Here is a 20,770-nt window from a genome sequence, read left to right on the forward strand (position 1 = left end):
TTTACACAATTTTAAAATTTGAGCCAACATTTTAAAAAAAATTTTTTTTTTTTTTTTGGTACCAGGGGTCGAACTCAGGCCCTTGTGCTTGTAAGGAAGGTGGCGGAACCACTGAGCCAAACCCTTGGCCCCTAAAAAGATTTTAAAAAAACTCACAAGTAAAACATCCAGATTTAAAGCATTTAAGGAAAAGAAAGGAAGATTTGGCAGCCATGGCTTCCACGTTCTCCTGTAGCCAAGAACTGCAGAAGCTGGGTTCCTCTAAAGTAGAGCTAGACAGACAAAGTGTGGGAATTAAGGGGAAAAAAGAACAAGCAAATAAGATGTGGCCTCTTGCACTCAGGAAGATTTCAGGAATCTCAACAGTGAGAAGCTTCCCTAACGTGGTATGCCACGGGACTCTGGGACACGAGACAGCAACGGCTGCTCACAGAGAAACCTACAGGTGATGCAAATCTTTCAGCACCAACGTGGCCCAAATGAATCACTTTTAGTACTCTTGTCCAGCTCTAGGTGAGTATTTCAAAAGAAATCTTTTCTATGATGCCAATTAAAGAATACATAGCTCTTAAAATTCTTGCACCAATTCTACTACTTATGTCAAGTTTAGCAAGGAGACAAAAAGGACACAGTTCTTGGTATGTGCAGTGCCTCACACAGTATTTTTTTTTTTCTTGGTACCACAGATTGAACTTGGGTCCTTGCGCTTGTGAGGCAGGTGGCAGAACCACTGAGCCAAATCCCCTGCCCCTCACACATTCTCTACAGTCTTCTCTGTCAATAACTAAGCCTCAACTCACCCTCAAAGGTCAAAACATAATACCTGCCCAGGGTCAAAGAGAAAGCCAGTCTTTTCCAGTGTTGCATGCTATTTTCCTTGCTTCTCTAACAAGTTCTCTCAAGTTTTGGTTTCTTGTTTCTGCCCAGTAGGTGGCAAGATGGAAAGTGCAACGTTTTATTTCAATTACTTTTTTTTTTTAAACAGGGTCTCATTATGCAGTTCAGGCTGGTTTTGAACTCACTATGTAGCCTAGGCAGGCCTCTAACTCGTGGCTTCCTGAGTGCTGGGATTACATGCGTGCATCACCACGTCTGGCCATTCTTTACAAAAAAAAAAAAAGTTTCCTAAGCATCTTATGAAGTATCTTTCAGGCCCCCGTGCTAATCCTCTCCTCCTCTAGGTTCCAACCATTCTGTCTCATGGTATCATGATGCCATCTCTTTTTGGGAGCCAGTTATTTTGTTGTATTTTACAAAAAATAGGTGGCAAAGAACAACTGCCAAGGACTTTGCCCAAGGTCACAGAAGAGGCAAATAAGGACTCAAGACTTCCTAAGACTTGGCCCAGGGTTTGGGAAGTCAGGAAATCCTGACATTTGAGTACTGTTTCTGGTGTGCCAAAACTATTTGCTGCAAACTATTATAAAGGGTATAAATTTAAAGAGGCGGTAAAGGAAGACACAGCAAAAGTGTTCTATAGAGAAAGAAAGAAAACAAGTCCTAAGGCTTCTAAGGAGGGAGATGCAGGGAAATGGCATCCTGTGTGGTCCATGGTGCAAGGAAGAGGGGAAGAAAAGAGGGAAGGCGGCAGAGCAAGGGTCAGAGAAGAGAGCCGAGAGCAAGAAAACACTGCATGTGGAGGGGTGGAGGCCACACACTGCGCTGGGCAAGAGATCAGGTCAAGGAAGCCACTTGGATACAGAGGACTCAGCTAAGTGCATCTGCAGAGAGCGCTTCCTAAACTAAGAGCCTGTACACCATATCCCCAAACAGGGAAACAGAAGATCTGTGAAATAAAACATGGGAGGAAATGTGCAAGAACACACTTCCCCTCCCACCCACACGAGAAGTGCATCACACGCTACTGCACACATGTGCACAAATGATGGCCCGGAAGGGGTGAGGTGTGTGGACTCTGCAGACTTTCCCGGCACAAGCAAGTGCTGGGCTCTGAAGCCAGACCCTGCCACGCGCTAGTTGGGTGACGTGGGCAACTTAAACTTCTCTGCGTCATTCTTCTCCTGTGAAATGGGAGGAACTCTACTACTCAGCTCAGAGTTGTTACAGGATTGCATAAAGTACATATTTAGAATAGTGTCTGACACACGTCCAGCACCCAAAAGCTAAGTAAAGTAAGTCATGTGCATGCAAAGGAACAGAGGGGATACACAGGCTCACACTTCCCAACAGTCATGGTAGAACGACATAAATACGTTCTTGTAGAAAGAATATAGGCAAAAACTAAGACATTTGGAAGTTGATGCTATCATTATCGTTGATGTAGAAGGAAAGGGAAGTCACTTGCAAGAAAACTGGAAAAAAGTAGATCTGGACAGGAATGTGAGCTACCTAGGAAGTCAGAGGGTAGTTTTAACACCAGGCTGTCCATGCCAGGACCAGAAGGCCCAGTCTGTTGTGATACAGGGAAGGAGGTGAAGGCAGCAGTTGCTACGGTCAGACAAAGTCAGCCATGTCAAAAATGACTCCTGTGCCTGTGGCTTCCTGAATAAGAGGACACGAAGAATCACGCTGCCTTGCTCCCTCTACGGTATTTCTCCTTCGCCTCTTACGATCCGGACTGGAACTAAGCTCCCTGTGGACTGCCAGCGACTTCCCAATTCCCAGAGCCAAGGGCTCATCTCCCTGTATGTGAAGGTCCTCGTGAGCATCTGAGACCACCGGCAAGCCTTTATTTTTAGAAACTTCCTTCGTGTGTTTAACACCACTCCGCTCTCCTCGTACCTCCATAATTATCCCTTTGCAATCGTTTTAAACGCTTCCTTCCGACTCTCTTCTTTGAAGCCGTCCTTCTTCTCCATGCTCACTCCCGCCGCTGCCGTCCAGGTCTCTCTCATCTGCCTGGGTTTCTCGAGCAGCCGCACGGCTGGTCTCCCTGTCCCCTCTCCGCATTTTATCCACCCGCCCCCAGAGATGCGGTCATGCTGCTCTTCTAAAGATCGCTGCTGGCAAACTGTACTCTCAATGTAGAAGTCACATCTCACGTAATTGGATCTCACTCCAATTTACCCTTCCAGTTTTATCTTCCTCCTCTCTCCCCTGCCTGCACTAACCGACACGGAACTTCTCAATGGGCCCAAATATGCTGTCTCATGACATCATCTGTGGGGCCCACTCCTCCAACTTTTCCACTTGGGAAAGTCCTTTACTTCCTCCAGACCCACCTTTATTGTCACCTGAGAACTGTCCTCCTCAGCTTCCTTGAGCAGTGAGAGTTCTCCGTTTTCTCACTGCAGTAGCGCTATGGTCAAACATCTCACACAAAAGGCCATGCGAGACGGACTGACCCGATCAATCATCCATTTCCCATTCCACTCTGAACTTCAAAGATGGAGCCAAATGCTCCTAAAAACTCTCATACCCAGCACAAAACTATACTGGCTGAAACAAACATAATCCTCTCATACACTGGGAAGACTCTTCAATGCAACAAAGGTCAGTGATGAAACATAAAACAAGAAATCAGTCGAGACTGTTTGGCAAAGCATCTGCGGGGCAGTGGCGGCAATGGGGTTGGCTCTACAGTCAGTAAATAGGAAGAGGGCTGCTCTCACCGCTGTATGTCCTTATTCTTCCACAAGGGGGCAGACTGAGCCTTTGGCACTCTTTCAATGAAATTCACCAGCTCTTCCATGAGAAGCCTGGGTTTAAATAAAAGATGTGAAAAATGATTAGAAAAACTCCTTCCTCTAACACCATAGCCAGGAGAAATAGACTTGCCCTCCTCCCCCATCCCACTCCAGCACCATTTCACGCTGAGCTAGACAAAAAACTAGCCTTCTTGGTGAATTTATCTTAAAATTTTTGAATTAAAAAGATTCAACCTTTAAGGCAAATCCTGCTTGTCTCTAAACACTGAACTATGTAAGCCTATTTTAAGTCATTCTAGGATTCTGGCCTTTATGTTACTAATGGGGAAGTTGTTAAATGACTGTGAAATATCAATTTTGGTGGCAGCAGGGCTGCAACCAAGATTACTGTTAAAAAAAATGACAATATGAAATGGACAATATTTCAAGGACTATCCTAAAAATGAAAGGATTAGCAAAAAGTAAATCTCTGTGAGATCACGACATGGAATAGCACAGATCTGCAGTTGACGGCATCTATGAAATGCTGCTGGGTTGAGGGTGCACACGCTCTCAGGACTCATGGCACAGAGAACTGTGAGGACTCTTGGACCAAAAAGCTAGCAATACACTTTCAACATTTTGTTCATAATCGAATGCAGATGATTCTCACCTCCATATCAGTGTATGATGACAGCAAGCTACATATGTGTATGCCATCTAATGACTGAACATCTTCATCTCACTTCCATCTTTTTAATCATAATGCCATCTCCTTTCTCGGTGGGAAGGTGGGAGGCGTGTGTGTGTGTGTGTGTGTGTGTGTGTGTGTGTGTGTGACTCAGGAAGTTTGCACTGAGCTACATCCCTAGCCTCCTGTATGAGAGAGAATCTTGCTAAGTTGCCTACGCTGGACTCCAGCTTATAATCCTGCCTCGGCCTCCTGGAATGCTGAGCTTCCAGGTAGGAGCTTCTATGCCCAGCTCTCTCTTCCCATCTTGGAGAAGCAGCAGTAGTTCCAGGAGGCCATGATCTGAGACTCAGGCTCATGACGGTTCCGGCTCTGGCTTTCTCAGGAGCAGCCTGGGGCGTCCATCCTCCTGCTCTCACTTCTCCAGATTACAGCCTTTCATTTCAGCGTCTCCTTCCCTGGAACTGGTCCATCACTGAGCACCTTACTTTCCTATCATGGCCCCTCCTTGGCTCCCCTGTGGTTTTCCATATACAGTGCAGGTAGAATGGTTGCGTGCACGGAACAGAGTGATTCATTCTAGTCATTCAGTCTTTTTGGATTCTAGAATCCAACCTCAGAGTCCAGATCCCATATAATGGGTCCTGATGGATTTAAATTATACTTGTTGATTTATTTTAAAATAATAATTTAAGAGATATTTTTTCTGGGGTAATTTCCTTCACATAATGATTTTTTCAATAAATGATGCTATAGGTACTTTCAGCAACCATCTATGTCACTAAGTCCTGGCTGAGGCAGGGAAAGGGAGAGCTGATCTTCTTAAGAGTCAAAGGAAGACTGTGCATTGTTACTCCTTAGAGTTAAGTGCAATGTTTCACTCTGTCACCAGCAGGGACAACTTAACCACCTACTTATCTGTTGCCTGTTTTCTGCAAGACATCGATAAGCATGCAGCAAACCATAAAAGGGAATATACTGGAAGCAAAGTAATAAAACTTCTTCTGAAGCTCTCTGCCTGCCTTGCCTCTTTGCAGCATCTTCCCAAACTTTACCTCCTACAATTAGTATCGTCTGCAAAGGAGCTATCTCTGTGAACTCCCTTAAATTTACACTGAAACAAAATGACTAACAGGACCATACACAGCATCACTGTCCAGGCATTTCCAAGGAACAATGCTTTCTCTAGAGTCGTGGACCTGCCCAAGAAGAAAGGAACAAGCCACCCAGGCATCACGCTCTGCAAACCAGTCTCCACGGGGGGAGGAGCTGCAGCCACATCCCAGCGGGCTTGGTGTATGGCTCTCACCTGCCAATCTGGACAGTGGGCTCCGTGGCATACACGGTGCCTGTGAATCCCGTGTGCTCGGTGATGTAGGGCAGCGCCATCATGCAGTGATAGTTAGAGATGAGAATTACATCTACAGTGGACAGGTCTATTAGCTCAGTCTGAAAAGAAAGGAGGGATGAGATGTCTTTAGGCAGGGCGCACAGGTCAATGTGAAGTGACTGAAAATGACGCTGTCAATGCAGAGAAGTGGTTTTTGTACTTCAGAGTAATGAGGCCTTTCCCCGCCAACTTTCCACTCTCTTACTGTACGATTCTACTAATATCGACATTAAGTATCAAGACAGGATAGCTAACAAGGAGAATACACACAGTCCATCGGCAGTACTATGACTTTACTAGAAGAGCTCTTCTGAGTTAAATGTCAGGCTAAATGACAACAGGACATAGAGGCAGCTGTTACCTAGCAGGTGAAACCGGGTAAAATAAAGCAAGAGAACAATCTCGGCTCTCAGGTGTACTAGCACAGACTGCACCACTGCTACAGAGCAATAGGAAGTGGGGAGCAACACACAGAAACCTACTGTCAAGTGCCAAATGGTGGGACAACTAGGTTTTGTTTGTTGAGACAATTTTTAACCACTAGGTCTGTCTGTATATGGAGTCAATAAAAAGGGAATGACAGGCACGAGAAGAAATTCATATTCTATCCTCATCTTAACCTAAATCTGCCCTTGTAGTCTGTTATTATGGTCATGTGAAATAAGAAAAAGATTAGAAAAAGGCAAGGGAAATCGCTATCCCAGTTTGGTAAATGTTAAGAAAATTTTCTCCCACGAGTGTAAGCTTTTCCTGCTTGTTAAGGCTCCGTTCTCTTCTTCCACTGGCCTTCCTGAGGTGCCTGGATGAAAGCACCCACTTGCTCCTCTGAAGCTCTGCGTACTTTTCACGTGTATCCCCCTTGTGACAGCACTCTGTACAGTGGCACCTCGGCAGCACCTTGTCGTGTGTCCCCTCCTGACTGTGGCTTGGTGCACTGGTGTTGCAGGGCCGAGGCTCTGTACCGTCACTGAGGAAGTGAGAAGCGGTGGCTCAGGGAAATCATCATAGCACTCTGAGCTCCCCTCATGAGGAGCTGAGCCCCAAAACCATACCGTGCACTGAGGATGAGCGAGAACAGTCAGGTCACAGAGGGGAATGGGTTCGGAGCTATGGTTTATACGCAGATGTCCCTCAGAGGTGACTGGATCGTTGGGGTGTGATACGCATCAGTGGGTTAGTCCACGGAGGAGTTCAGAGCCCAATGTGACCCTGGAAGGTGGGTCACTGTGAGCGCGGCCTGGGGGGGGTCCATCGCCTCACTCTTCCCTTTACTTCTCTGCTTCCCACAGCTGTGTCCTGAGCTACTTCTCCTGTCCAGGCCCCTCTGCCAGGCCACCCTGCCTTGGAGTCACCTGACCAGGGACTGAAACCTCTACAAACGTGAGCCAAAATAACTTCTGCTCCTTCCAATTCAGGGTATCAGCTACTGTGTGTCACTGATGAAGAAAGTAACGAAGATAGTTCCCATGGAGAAGTAACAAAGATATCTCTACACAAGCAGATGGTAAGAGGCAGCACGCCATTTTGGCTGTGGGTTCTTCATGGCTGAACAATTCTGCATGTAAGATAATTTAATAAAACTGCCAAAGCAGCATTGGCTCCAAAGGGCAGCATGTGTGTTGAGGTCCCAAGTACCTCACTGCTAGGCAGCAGCATTTATGTGACTAATACGCCTAGGGACTTTAACAGCCCACGTCACCCTTAACTCCACACTGCTGCTGCACTTGCATAATGATGGCCACGACGAAGGATAGTGATACCATTGACTGTACTCTCCTATTCCTCTCTAGAGTCATTTCTAAACAAATAAAGACATTAAGGGAGAGTGGCAGAATTTCAAGTCCAAAAGAAAATGACAAGAATGATAGCTGGAGTAACAGTAAAACTCAAAAGTATCACCACTTTCCTCACATATACAGAAACTGGGTGATGAAACTTGAAATTTCTCTTAATATGGCAGCACACACCTATAATCCCAGAACTTGGGAGGCTGAGGCAGGAGGACTGCTGCGCGTTTTAGGCCAGCCTTACATAGTTCCAGGCCAGACTGGGCCACATGGTGAGATCCTGTCTCAAAATACCAAAATCAGTACACAGGGTCTACCATTATAAGAAATTTGGAAGGAAAGCTGGAAGAAAATATGTATTTATTCTTTTTGTACGTGTATGTATACATAAGGAATGATCAAAATACATAGTGAATGTGTAAACTTAAACATTATTACAGTAAAAGACACACTGCCATTATCGCCTCAAATCCTCCCTCCCGCTTCCTTCCAACACCCTCATCCCATCCTTCCTGCCACTTTCTGAAGCAGCTCTGAAGGCTCTCTTTTGTATCTCTCTTTACTATAGCAAAACCAAATGTCTTCTAACAGGAAGGCGGGCCCTTAAAGACATGACAATGTGTCCTCATCCACCTTATTCACCAGATCTGGCACCAGGCAATTTCTGTCTCTTCCTCAAAGTCAGAAAGTAATGAAGGGTAAGCATCTGGAACAGATTCAGGACATCAAGGCAGTCCCAACAGTGCACCTAAAGACATTCGTGAAAGAGGACTTCCAAAACTGTTTAAAAAGTGACAGAGACCATGGGATAGTTGTGCTTGGAGCACAAGGGAATATTTCAAGGGGGACTATTGACAGTGTGTTTATTGTAATACATTTTAAAAATTTGTGAAAAATATTCCATATTTTTAATCACATCTCATATACACCCAGAATGCATGCTTAAACATCTCCCCCAAAGTAAGTAATAAATTTAATTTTCAAATCATGTGTGTGTATGGATATATTCATAATTTATATATTTATTTACTTCCACTCAGTGGAATCCAATAAAAATTATGGAGTCAAATAATCACAATTTACTGATTACCTCCTGTACTGTGCTAGAGTACGTTTGCAGTTTATGGTGCAGACTCTGGAGTGTTCCGAGATATTTAAGACAGCTGCACTAGGCTGAAAACTTCATAAGGACTGGGCTGGTTCTGCTGGGCTTGCCTACAAGCCAGTGAAACCAGACTGCAGTCAGGGTCTCTCTCCTGCTTCTACCATAGTCCTATTTTTTCCTTGTCCTGTCATGGCTTGGCTCTACCTTAAAACAGTGATTGTTACTCATTTGTTCCATGTACTCTTTCTTGAAGAACCTTCTATAGCTTCAGAACTCTAATCAGCACCACTTCAGCTGGACAAAAGGTGAGCTGTGACGTGCTAATCATCTAATTTAAATGCTGAGTCCTCCATGGAGCAAGACAGAGTCTTCTGAGCACTGCCGTCTGCATACACTGAAGGCTGTAGTCATCAGTGCCAGCTACAGCACACTGAAAATAAATGCAGCACCTGAGATTAGGAATCTCTGAACAGCTGGGGAAGTGCCTCACCCATTCCTAAGTGAAAAGTGTGGAAGACAGCAATGAGGGAGGGCTCAGGATTCTCGACGACTCTCTCCCTCCCCTTCCTCCTCACCACTGTATCTGCCACCTTCAGTTACAATGTCCTTCGCTGCTTTGCTTTTGCTCTGGTACCCACAAAGGGCACAAACACATACGTCAGAGAGAGAGAGAGAAAGCTTATCTGTAGAGTTTCAGAATGCAGAAATGGGAAGAGCCAAAGAAGAGAGGAACAAAACAGAGGAAGCTGTGGTGTAAACTGAATTATGAACACGTTTTCTCCAGGCACTGGAATCCGAGAGGCACGTGGAAGGAGGAGCACACAACTTCTCACTGATTTCCTAGGAACCCCAGAGAAGCCACTGGCTCCCCTACAGTCACCTGTCTGTTGAGCACCCCATGCAGGCTACTCTGGGGATCAGGCCTTTCAGCTAAGGTCACCTCCCTTTAAAACTAACTGAAACTATTCTCAAACCCCAATAACAGATCTCACTGCAGAAATATGAAAGCATCGGATAGCCATCTCAGTCTGGAACCCACGGATTTCAAGCGGTATTCATATATTTTTAAGCCAGCAAGCATTTTTACAGCATTTATTGGCTGAATAATGGCAATCCTCATTTACCCACTGTAAGCAAGAGTAGGAAAAGTATGGCTAATCTGAGCACAAAGGCATTATAATTACAAAAGTGAAAGGCTTAAGTTATTTCCTTACCTTGCTCAAAACTATGTCCGAAAAGTATTACTGGGGATTACAGAAAGAGCTAGAAATAAGAACAGAGTGACTTACATGATTTATAGACAACATAAAATGCTCCTAAGTGATGTTTTAGTTGTGTAACAATGTGCCAGGAATATCAAATTCATTTCAATTTGAAAACAGGAAGCTTAGCCCCTTAAAATTCATTCTTGACTTCACTGTGAGAGGTTACACAATATGCTTGGTTTCTACAGTAAGAATCACTTTCATCTTACCTCTGGTAAACAGAATTCAGGCACAGAATCCACAAATACATGACCTGAGCACTCCTTTAACTCCTACAAGAGACAAAGAAGGACAATACTAGTGAGAGATGTCCGATATGTACAACAGCAATGAAAATCTCCCAACCATTCCTCAGAGGTGGTAGGTTATTCAAGATAACTGGTGCCTGTTTGAGCTCAGGTAGGTTGTGTCTCATTGAGGTGAAAACACTGTTCGTTGGCAGGCTCAGGGTTCAAATGCATATTCCTTGATGCCTTTTTAAAGGAGGACACATGCTGCCTGTATAATCAATGAACCAATGGTTTCCAAGTAATGATTATGAAGACCAGAGCGGCAAAGTCAGAATTATCTGGGGGCACTGATTAAATCAAAGATTGCCGGGCCCTATCTAATACCTAGGCAATCAAACTAGGGATGAGGGCATGGAGTCTCTGTTTATGACAAGTGATTCTGCCATACAATCAGGTTAGGAGTCACAGCCATGCACAGATTACTCATCTACCAAATTTCCACCCACCAAGGGCTGGGGGAAAAGTGGAAATAAGGATGGAGGATCGAGAGTAGGGAATATGGATTAAACGTCCATTATTGCCATGAAGGTAATGCTTGTCCTTATAGGATACACATTTTATTTGGAATTACAAATATATTCACTCAAATAAAAAAGTATATATCCAAAGAAACAGAATACAGCTTAACTTCCCACGTTGCCCGCCACTGACTGTCTTTAATGGGCCTCTCCCAAAGGCTGACTGACAAAAAGGTTTGAGAGCAAGTAGTTCCTATGGGAGGCACTGTTTTTCTAGTACTTCCCATGCAAATGAGGAAGGGATACACGAAGGTGGCTGATGATGGATGTCACTAAGCCGAGTTTCACTTTGGGCAACTGGAACTCATCCTCAGGGGGACACTCAAGAGTGATACAGAATGCTCACCTCCAAGTTTTCCTACTGAAAGATGACAGAATATTTATTTGCCAACACCAGCAAAATATGCAGGGTTAGAAAAAACGCAGGCAAAGCCACACAGACAGCTGGAATTATGCCAGAGCACACTAAAATGCAAAGGCCAGAGATATGGATGACCACCAACAGGTCTGCTACAACACTCCCGAGAGGCCACAAAAGAAGCCTAGGGTAGGTCTTTTCTATCATCCAGGTTAAAGCTACGTATGACTTCACAACAAAATCAGTCAGAATTTTCTTTTTTGGTACCAGGGATCGAACTCAGGTCCTTCGCTTGCGAGGCAGGCGGCGGAACACTGAGCTAAATGCCCAGCAAAATCAGTCAGAATTTGATAGAGTATCCTTGTCTCTTTGGAGAAAGGGCAAATACTATTATAATTTTGTTTTATCATATTTTCATTGTTCACTCAATATATATTTCCATATATTCATTTATACATGTATATAAATTTATAGTCTAAATGACTTTTTTCTCTTAATCTGCATTTGAAAACAGGGCATTAACTACATAATTGTCTTTTTGAATTTTACAAGTCCCAGATGAGAGTCTTAATAGAATATGTCTGCCCCTAGCACACTGTACACTTGGGTCCCTCCCCTTACTGGCTACTGTTTTAACTAGTGACAGGCTGAGCCAGAAAAAGACACTGAGAACTGTGTCCTTCCTTCCTTCCTTCCTTCCTTCTTTTTTCCACACAGGGTCTCAGTATGTATTACAGGCTGACCCTGAATTCACTCTGTAGCCCAGGCTGACCTTGAACTTACAGCGATCCTCCTGCCTCAGCCTTCTGAGTGAATGCTGGGACTACCGGCATGCACCACTATGCCATCTGAAAATAATTTCCTCAGCCTTCTGAGTGAATGCTGGGACTACCGGCATGCACCACTATGCCATCTGAAAATAATTCTTAATTATAATGTATAGTACTTGGCAGCTAAAAAAAAAAAAAAAGTAATTATGTTTGCTCCAACTCCTTTAGGATGAGGTTAAAAATGATTAAAGACAAATCATGGGAAATTTCAAAGCTTTGCCTGACTCCAGATTGGCTATGTAATCTTCCTCCTGCACTGCTATGCATGAGGGGATGGCACATGATAAAGTCTCCTCCGAGGTGTTCATCCTTCCCGGCCTGCAGAGGCATACTTGCCATTCCAAACACTCACAGTGTCACTGTATTTTATTCACCACTCCCACATACACATGCAAGTCATTTCCCTCACAATGCACTGGTAATGGGATGCTTCGGAGCCCTTCTTAGGGAGCAATGATTTATAGCCAGCAAGAGAAACAGGCTGAAATCAGGTGCACGGTTTCCTGAATGTCACATAATTTTACAGTTAGCTATGAGAGCAATCTGGTTTCAAATTATGCATTTGGCTTATACTTGAGGTTGGGGTGCAGTTACAGGAATTAATTCTGTAAAAAAAAGCGCCTATTTAACAATATCTCTTATAAGAAGGAAATGTATTATTCAGATGAATCATGTTAAGAATCTTTAAACTCATTCAGTTTTCCAATTGTGAAATTAGGAGAGGAAGGATGATTTAGAGGGCCAAGAAGTGGCACGCCGAAGCTTTACAGTATTTAACCTTCCTATATCGCTGATTTGTTTTTTATTAAAAAGTCTGACTGGATTATCACTTTGATATTTCTGCAGCTTTGGTCTCTCATTTAATAAGCTGAGCTCTTTAATGTATCACCTTTGAAACTGTAACTACAATTCTAGAAATAAGAGATTTCTTTCTTCTATAATAAAAAGTATTTGCAGAAGTATTTAGATTTCAGCACATGCACAAATTTGATCTGAAATGGAACACTGAGGTTCTCTAAAAAAGGTGCTCAAAAACAACAGCTATCAAGGACTTATGACCCTACCAAGAATCTTGCCCCAGCCTCCCAGGAGAATATACATTAGAAAAAAGAAATATGAGCTCAGGAGTCACATTACTACTCTGGTAGGACAAAATGGCTTCCACTGGGTGTAGACGGGCTTCAGATTCTCGTTTTGGACATTACCTTGTCTAAGAAAGCATTTCCATCCTTCAGGGACCAGCCAGGAAGATTACACAGCCTGGGACTGCAAAACAAAAATTAAATTATCCTAAATAGATTATAATCCTCAGTGATTTCATGGTGACTGTACTGTCTTCATAAAGTTAAAAACAGTTTGAAATTACTGGCAGTGATGCTTACCCAAAATAACCATTGAGAGAGAGAGAGAGAGAGAGACAAAGAGAAAAAAATAACCATGTTGTACTGAGCTTTGCAATTATGTGGCAATAGAATATCCAAAGGTCAAATACTTTAGAACAAAATAAAGAAAATTAAAAGAAAGCTATGCAGAATAATAAAGAAAAAGATAAATAAGACACTAGGCGTTTTGGAGCCTTTAATCACTGCCCCAGCTTTACCTGTGTTTGACAACATGCCTGAGTGGAGGGCAGAGTGGGCGGTACCACAAAGCGTGCGAGAAAGCAGACCCGGCTTAGTGCTCTGCTAAGAGTGCTCTCCCACAAACACGGATGCCTGAGTTCTCCTCAAGCCAGGCTCCGGAGACAACACTGACAAGTGCCTCACGCACTCGTTACCTGCAGCTTGCGCTTCCAATTATGGGAAATGAAGCGAGTTCTCACAAGTGCTACAAAATGACACTCTCCCCAGGTGAACAGTTTCCAGAAGGTGCAATTAAAAACCCCAAATTAAAAAATCATTTACTTGTAGTGATCTCAGAACTTAACTGTGTACTATCTGTGATGAGAAGAATTATATTGGAAGCTGAAAATGCCAACAATTCATGTGAAAAAAAAAAAAGTGTATTGATCAAATGAAAAAAGGACCAAAGAGAGAAAAAGCATATCAGGAATACACATAGGATGGCAAGAGAATGTCAGCTCTTTTCTCAAAAAGTTAATGTCTGTGAAGTAAAAATAAAGGGCAAAGTAAGGGTGTGAGACTAAAAGGACTCTACTGTATTTTCCTCTTTCTGTTGAATAATTTATCAGATTCTGACTTTGTAATCAAACAGAAACACAAGTATGTGAATATTTTTCAACCTCCTTGGAAAGATTTTATTCAGAAAAATCTGAATAAAATATACACACATCTAGTTTCAGAAAAAGAGAATTTTGGGAGCAGCTTTCAATTTTGACATTAATGTCAAACCTACAGAAAGTCCCAGGACTATATATACAATGAACTCCCACATATCCTTTAACTAAATTCATATATTTCATATAATGTTTGTACTTTGCTTTAATAATCCAAAGGTGAGAATTCTGAATTTAATATTTGAAAATGAAAAGCACAACCAGAAGAATCAAAATTGGTATAAATGACTCCTGATAAACTACCTTTTTTTTAAAACTGAGAGTTCTCTGTTCTAACCTCTCATCAAAATATTCCATTAATTCCCATCTTGTTTCACAGTCACAGATGCCTTTACTTATAAATGTCTTACTTCATTTTTTTGATACCGGGGATCAAACTTAGGACCTTGTGCTTGGAAGGCAGATGGCAGTGCCACTGAGCTAGATCCCCAGCAAATGTCTTGCTTCTTGAAAAATGTATTTACTATCAGATCAGAGTTAAAAAGCAGGCATTCCAATAACAATGTAATGACTAGACGATGTGGACACCATTCTCATTTCACGCATGCTAACTCTCTAAAATGAGGCTGTAAATACCTACTCCCTTTACAAAGAGAACTGGACTAAAAGACATGCGCTCTGTCTCCTCCCCATCAGGCACACACAAATCAGATGATGGCTGCATCAGACGTCTTCAACAAATAATTAGAAATAGTATGCTGCTTATCAGAAAATAACTCTTTTTTTTTTTTTTTGGTACTGGGGATTGAACTTAGGTCCTTGCACTCACAAGGCAGGTGGTAGAACCACTGAGCTAATTCCCTGGCCCTATAACTCATATTTTAAAAGCCCAAATTTTCCAGGATTGAAGCCCTTCCGGTAACTTTGGGTCTGGGACATTGCTAGTAGATGGGACTACTTCACAGGGAAAGTACGACTGCAGGGTGACAGTACAGGCTGACACGCCCTACAGAAATGCTGAGGGCCAAAAGTGTTTCAGGCTATGATATGGATTTTGCAATATTTGCATAAACTTTACTGGCTGAGCATCCCTAATCTGAAACCTGAAATCCTCCAAAAATCCAAAACTTTTTCAGTATTATGTCTGTGAATTTTGGAACATGTCCAATTAGGGATGTTTAGCCTGTAGTGCCAAAGGTCTTCAAGGGACACAAAATATGTCACCAAATGCCAAAGGATGTTGCTGATACAGTGATGAAAATATTTGGTTATTCTGTTCCAGTGCATTGATAAATAAACCATAAAGGGTAAACTTTAATTGACCAAAGGGGAAGGAACTGACTACTTTGTGCCTAATGATTACAAAATTCAACTACATAAAAATTTGTTAAAAACAACAAAACTAGGCAGCAGAGATCTCTCTACAGAAATCTACTTTAATAATGAACACATTAGAAAAGCTTTGATTGCAGATGAACACATCTTTTTAATCTACTGTTTCAGAACCATATCTAAGAAAAAAGGATACTATTTGGGATTTGGCTCAGTGGTTCTGGCTCAGTGGTTCTGCCGCCTGCCTCATAAGTGCAAGGGCCCAAGTTCGATCCCCACTACCAAAAAAAAAAAAAAAGAAAACCTAAGAAAAAACCATGCGTGCAACATTTATTTTTCCAGTGATTGCTTATTTTGGAAAAACAGGTAAACTATTTGCATAAACAAGTAAGTAACCTAAGTCAATGTAAGTAATCTCTTTGCCTATAAAAAATATTGAAAAGCAGGCTCCACATAATATGCAATTTATTTTTTCCTTAAACTTTTTAGGGCTGGGTCCTGAGGGTTGAAACAGGGAGTGGTGAGCTACATCCTTTTTGATTTTTCATTTGAGACAGGGTCTCACTAAGTCATTAAGTTCTCCAAGCGGGGCTCTAAAATAGGAATTGCCACCTTAGAAGTTCTAAGAGATGAGCTCCTGTAAGCAGGCTGAGGAAGGCAGGACTGGAGAGGAAGAGAGGAACCTTCCAAGCTGAAGGAACAATGTGTGTGCTGGCTCTGAGGCAGGAGACAAGATTTCTTTGAAACTCTGGAAGGAAACAAAGAGCAAGTGGATGAGCAAAAAGAAGACAACAGACAGGCAAGTGTCTAATATATCAAAAGGAGTTTGATGTCTCCCAAAAGCAATGAAAAACCACTGAGAGGTTTTTAAAACTGAGAGGTTAAGATTACATTTCTGATGAAAATAATAATCTCAATCCACTTATGAAGAACAGACACACCCAAATTAAAAAATATTATGTAAAATAATTGCTTATACTACAAAAAATGTCAAGGTCATAAAAAACAGACCAAGAAACTCTTCGAGATTAAAGGAGTCTAAAAGCATGATAACTAAATGCAGTATGTGGTGTGAAACGTGATCCTCGGCCAGAAATTCTTTTTTTTTTGCTATAAAGTTTCACAGTGAAATATGAATTGGTGAAACTGAGAATGTGAATAAAGCATATAATACTGGTATACAACAATGTAAATTTCTAGGTCTTGATAATTATATCATAGTAAGAGAGTGTTCTTGCTCTCAGGAAATATGTACTCAAATATTTAAGGGTCAGTGAGCATCATGTCTGAACCTTACTCTTCGATGGGATAGAAAAAATAATATGCATACATATAAAATGATAATACAAATATGTTAAAATGCCAGCTATTGGTCAGAGTAATTAGGAGTTGCCTGTGCTATTTTTGCCAATTTCCTGAAAATCTGGGAGATTTCTAAATAAAAAGTTATACCAAAAGATGACTTTGGATCCAGAGAGGAAAAGTCCAACTTGAAAAAACCGGTTAGAGGGCTGGGCATGGTGGCGCACGCCTGTAATCCCAGCACTTGGGAGGCTGAGGCAGGAGGATCACTATGAGTTCAAGACTAGCCTGGACTACATAGTGAGTTCCAGGGCAGTCTGAACTACATAGTGAGACCCTGTCTCAAAAAAAACAAAAACAAACAAACAAACAAACAAAAACTGGTTAGGAGGCTTCAGTAGTCCCTATAAAAGGTAGTCATGACTGCAGGAATACTGAAGAGATGTGCCTTGTTGGAACTGTTCAGAAGGTAAAAATGACAAAATGAAAATGAAAGATTGGACAGGGTAGTGAGAAAGAGAGGGTATCCATGTTAATGCCCTGCTTTCTGGCTTTTATAAAAGAATACCATTCACTAAGATAGGGGAATTGGGGAAAAACCCGGTCTGAGAGTGTATGTTCTTTTCTGGAGCAAGTCTGATCATAAATTTGTCTTGGGACATGTTGACCTTTGAGGTGCTATCAAACAAACGGGCATCCAAGGAGAGAGACTTAGAAGAGCACATGACTCTAGAGCAAGGAAAGGGTTTTTAAGACACACACTGCTAAGGTATTGTTTGGATGGTCACTAAAGCCTTGAGGACATGTTAAATTCCCTTGGTGGAGATATGACAGCCAAGCACTAAACACTGAAGAATTACAACACAGTACATGATGGCTAGTTAAGAGGAAGAGTCTCCAAAACACATAGAAAAGGAAGTCAGAAAAGTAAGAAGGGAGCCAGAGATGTGCTAGTGTGGAGGACAGTGCTGTTGAATGTTAAGTCATTTGTGACCTTAGTGAAAGCTGTTCCAGTGGAGTGGTGTGGCAGAGTAAAGGCTGAAGGGGAAAGTAGAGTTGAGAAGTTTAAAATTTTGCCTTAAATTTTAAGTGAAGCCAGGCTAGGTGGTGCATATCTGTAATCCCAGCAGTATGGGAGGCTGAGACAGGAGGATCACAAATTTGAGGCTACCCTGCGCAACTTAGTGAGATCCTGTCTCTAAATGAAAAACAAAAACAAAAACAAAGTAGGCCTGGGGATGTAGTTAGATGAGAAGGCCCTGTGTTCAATCCCCAGTACCACAAAGGTAAAATAAAAATTTTCAGGTTAGGTGTGCCTAACCATAATTAAAGGGAAAAGACTGTGTCAAGATGGAAAGGAAAGATAAATAATTGAATAGTATACTTGATGAATTATAATAATGAAAAGACTCTGAGAAGTTAAGACAGATGAGATCCAGAGAGGATAAAGCCATTTATTCCCATAGCAAATATTTACTACATGTCAAGAACTGCTCTAGGTTCTGGGAATACAGTGGAAGACAGACAAAATCCCTGCCCTTAGGAAGTAACTTTTGTGGGGAAGACAACAGATACAATAAATACGCATATGTAGTGTAATGGAAACAACTATTAAAGCAGGAGGAGGGAATGGAGAGGAACAGAGGACACTACTTTGAACAAGTACATCTCCAAGGCTTCGGGCCTGAGCTCAAGGAGACACTTTTTCTAAGCAACTACATGAATTGCGAACCATCCCACTAGTACACCTTCCCTCTGAGAGTAACAGAACTGCAAGAGAGGAGAGAGCAGAAGTAGATTCCACTGCTGAGTTAGGGTGGTGAGCACAGAGGAGTGAAAAGAATGAACAGTTAAAGGAAAACATGCAGCAGGGATTGTCTGATCAGTTGCAGTTCTCATGTTTCCTTCCAGTGCCGGGAACTAAACCCATGACCCCACGGAGCAGACTGGGTCCTTTCTGGAAACACTCATATTATCCCATATTTTATTTTTTAAAATAATTACCACAAGCATAGATAAGTCTTCTGCTGTGTACTGTCTTTTTTCCCCTGAAAGACAACAAGTTTTATGAGGGCAAAAAACAGTCTTGTTAATATTAGTATCTCTTGTCCACACAGGGTAGATTATTAATAAACATCAAATGAATGAACAATTTGCTCTGTGGGCAAATAGAAATAATATCAGGCTTTATCTCATCTTTTCTGGTACCAGGGATTGAACTCAGGAAGCAGGTGCAGTGCCACTGAGCTAAATCCCTGACCCCAATATTAGGCTTTAATAAGTAATCACCTATCAGTCATGTTAAACACCACCCCTCCACCCCCACTTTGAGTATATCTTTGGATGATAAATGTATTTCTAAGTGCTGGGTGTGATCATGAAGGAATTCCATCAGCTCTGCATAAAGTGTAATCTGGAATCATCTCCGACCTTATCACCACACCACCTTATTGTATCCTTTAGTTCAGAAAAATCAACGGTTGATTATAATTTTCCTAGATAGTTCATGGGGCTATCACTGTGAATAATCATTGCACTCAGATGATTTCAGGAATGATGGAGATACATTAGATGGTTTACTCAGCTTGCTATGCTTTTAAGCTCGTCAGTCTGCTTTAGACAGCTCTTCCATCTCACTTCATGCGGCATTATGTTTTTGCTGCTGTGAGTATACTTATTTCTAAAACTTAGCCCCTTTTCTAATAAATTGCTGCTTCAAAGTAGGACCAAGCTGGGAAACCCATTTCCTAAAACAAAATCTTAGTTAAGCATCAACAGTGCTGATTGTAGGCCCAAGACAATCTATCCGACTTAAACATGGACTTGGACTACATATATGATTCTATGAGCTCTCAAGCTGATGAATATATACATAATGCCAGATATCTACTGAAAAGAAATATCAGAGGCTACGATGGCAAGCCCTTGCAAAGACAGTTAAGTGATCCTAAAATTCAATTCTTGGGCTCATCAGCTGGCCATTTATTAGTTCTTAGAAACTACCAGGACAGATGAAATATACATGACCTCAGCTGTACTAAGTAGTTGCAGGAACATTTTACAGAAGCTCAGAAGAAGTTATAATAAAGAAGTCAATCAATAAATCAATAGAACACTTTCTACCAACACAGCCAAATGAAATTATTTTGATAAAGAACATTTTTAAGGGGACAAAGCAAACTTATGGGATAACACACAAGTACTGATAATCTTTGTATTAATGTGTACCATTTTCAGCAAACTCAATGTCATTTGTCTCAGGATGCATCAGCACTTACCTTTGAACAAGTGGCAAAGGAAGAAAATTGAGGGCGGAAGTCATGTCCAGTCCACAGTCCAACATGATGGTGGTTGATTTGAACTTGAGGATGTTGCATGGTAAGGTTGGGTGCCCCGACAGGCAATACTGAAAAATTAAATCACCTTTATCAACAATCAAATACAGAAAATGCTCAAGAAATAAAGTGAACTATGTAAAACTGATGATCTTTTCTCATAAGAGTAGCATGCAAATTCATCTAACTTTCTATGCAACTTCCTTCTTTTTACTGCTTGGGTGCTTTACTTTCCTTAGCAAAATACTCAGAAGCCTAAGAGGACACCTGGCTTTTTGTTAAACACCAAGTTATATGTTAATTTTAGAGGGGGGGCCACAGCTGTTCAAATTAGAAAGCTTCAAGGCTATGGCTGTCTACTCCACTTTCACAGGGAGGTTCCAAATTCCTACTGTTCCAGCAGCATCTAAATACTACACTGTCTAAATCTGTGGCATTCAACGAGGCTCTAAGTTGAATTCTCAAATTCTGTCCTGGGTTTGGTTTCTCTCTTCTGTAAGTCAGTCAAGTGAATTTTCCACAAAGAGGAAATGTTTGGAAAGGTTAACCAATAGCACAAGCAAAGGTTTATGGCTCAGCCTTGTCAGGTGAAAGGGCTCAAAAGGATGAGTTCCCTGATGTTCAAACACTAAGCATGAGGGTGAGAGATCTTATTGCCAACCAATCAGGAGTCTCCTGTTCGTGCCCATAGGTCTTAGAAGTCCAAGGGCACAATCACCAAGGGAGTAAAAAAAAAAAAAAAAA

At 41.9% G+C, this 20,770-nt stretch overlaps 1 protein-coding gene across 1 annotated transcript in view; it reads right to left on the reverse strand.

Moving 5' to 3' along the window:
* Positions 1 to 20,770, reverse strand: part of Ints9 (integrator complex subunit 9) — a 103,701-nt gene that overhangs the window by 49,240 nt on the left and 33,691 nt on the right. Inside the window, exons 3-7 of the mRNA XM_010623042.2 lie at positions 19,970 to 20,097; positions 13,027 to 13,087; positions 10,035 to 10,097; positions 5,588 to 5,727; positions 3,573 to 3,659 (exon numbers count right to left, since the gene is read on the reverse strand). Of these exons, the coding sequence (XP_010621344.1) occupies positions 3,573 to 3,659; positions 5,588 to 5,727; positions 10,035 to 10,097; positions 13,027 to 13,087; positions 19,970 to 20,097 (479 nt within the window). The remainder of the gene's footprint in view (positions 1 to 3,572; positions 3,660 to 5,587; positions 5,728 to 10,034; positions 10,098 to 13,026; positions 13,088 to 19,969; positions 20,098 to 20,770) is intronic.

The sequence above is a fragment of the Fukomys damarensis genome, unplaced genomic scaffold, assembly GCF_012274545.1.
Source record: "Fukomys damarensis isolate Sample0158 unplaced genomic scaffold, DMR_v1.0_HiC HiC_scaffold_18, whole genome shotgun sequence".
NCBI lineage: Eukaryota > Metazoa > Chordata > Mammalia > Rodentia > Bathyergidae > Fukomys > Fukomys damarensis.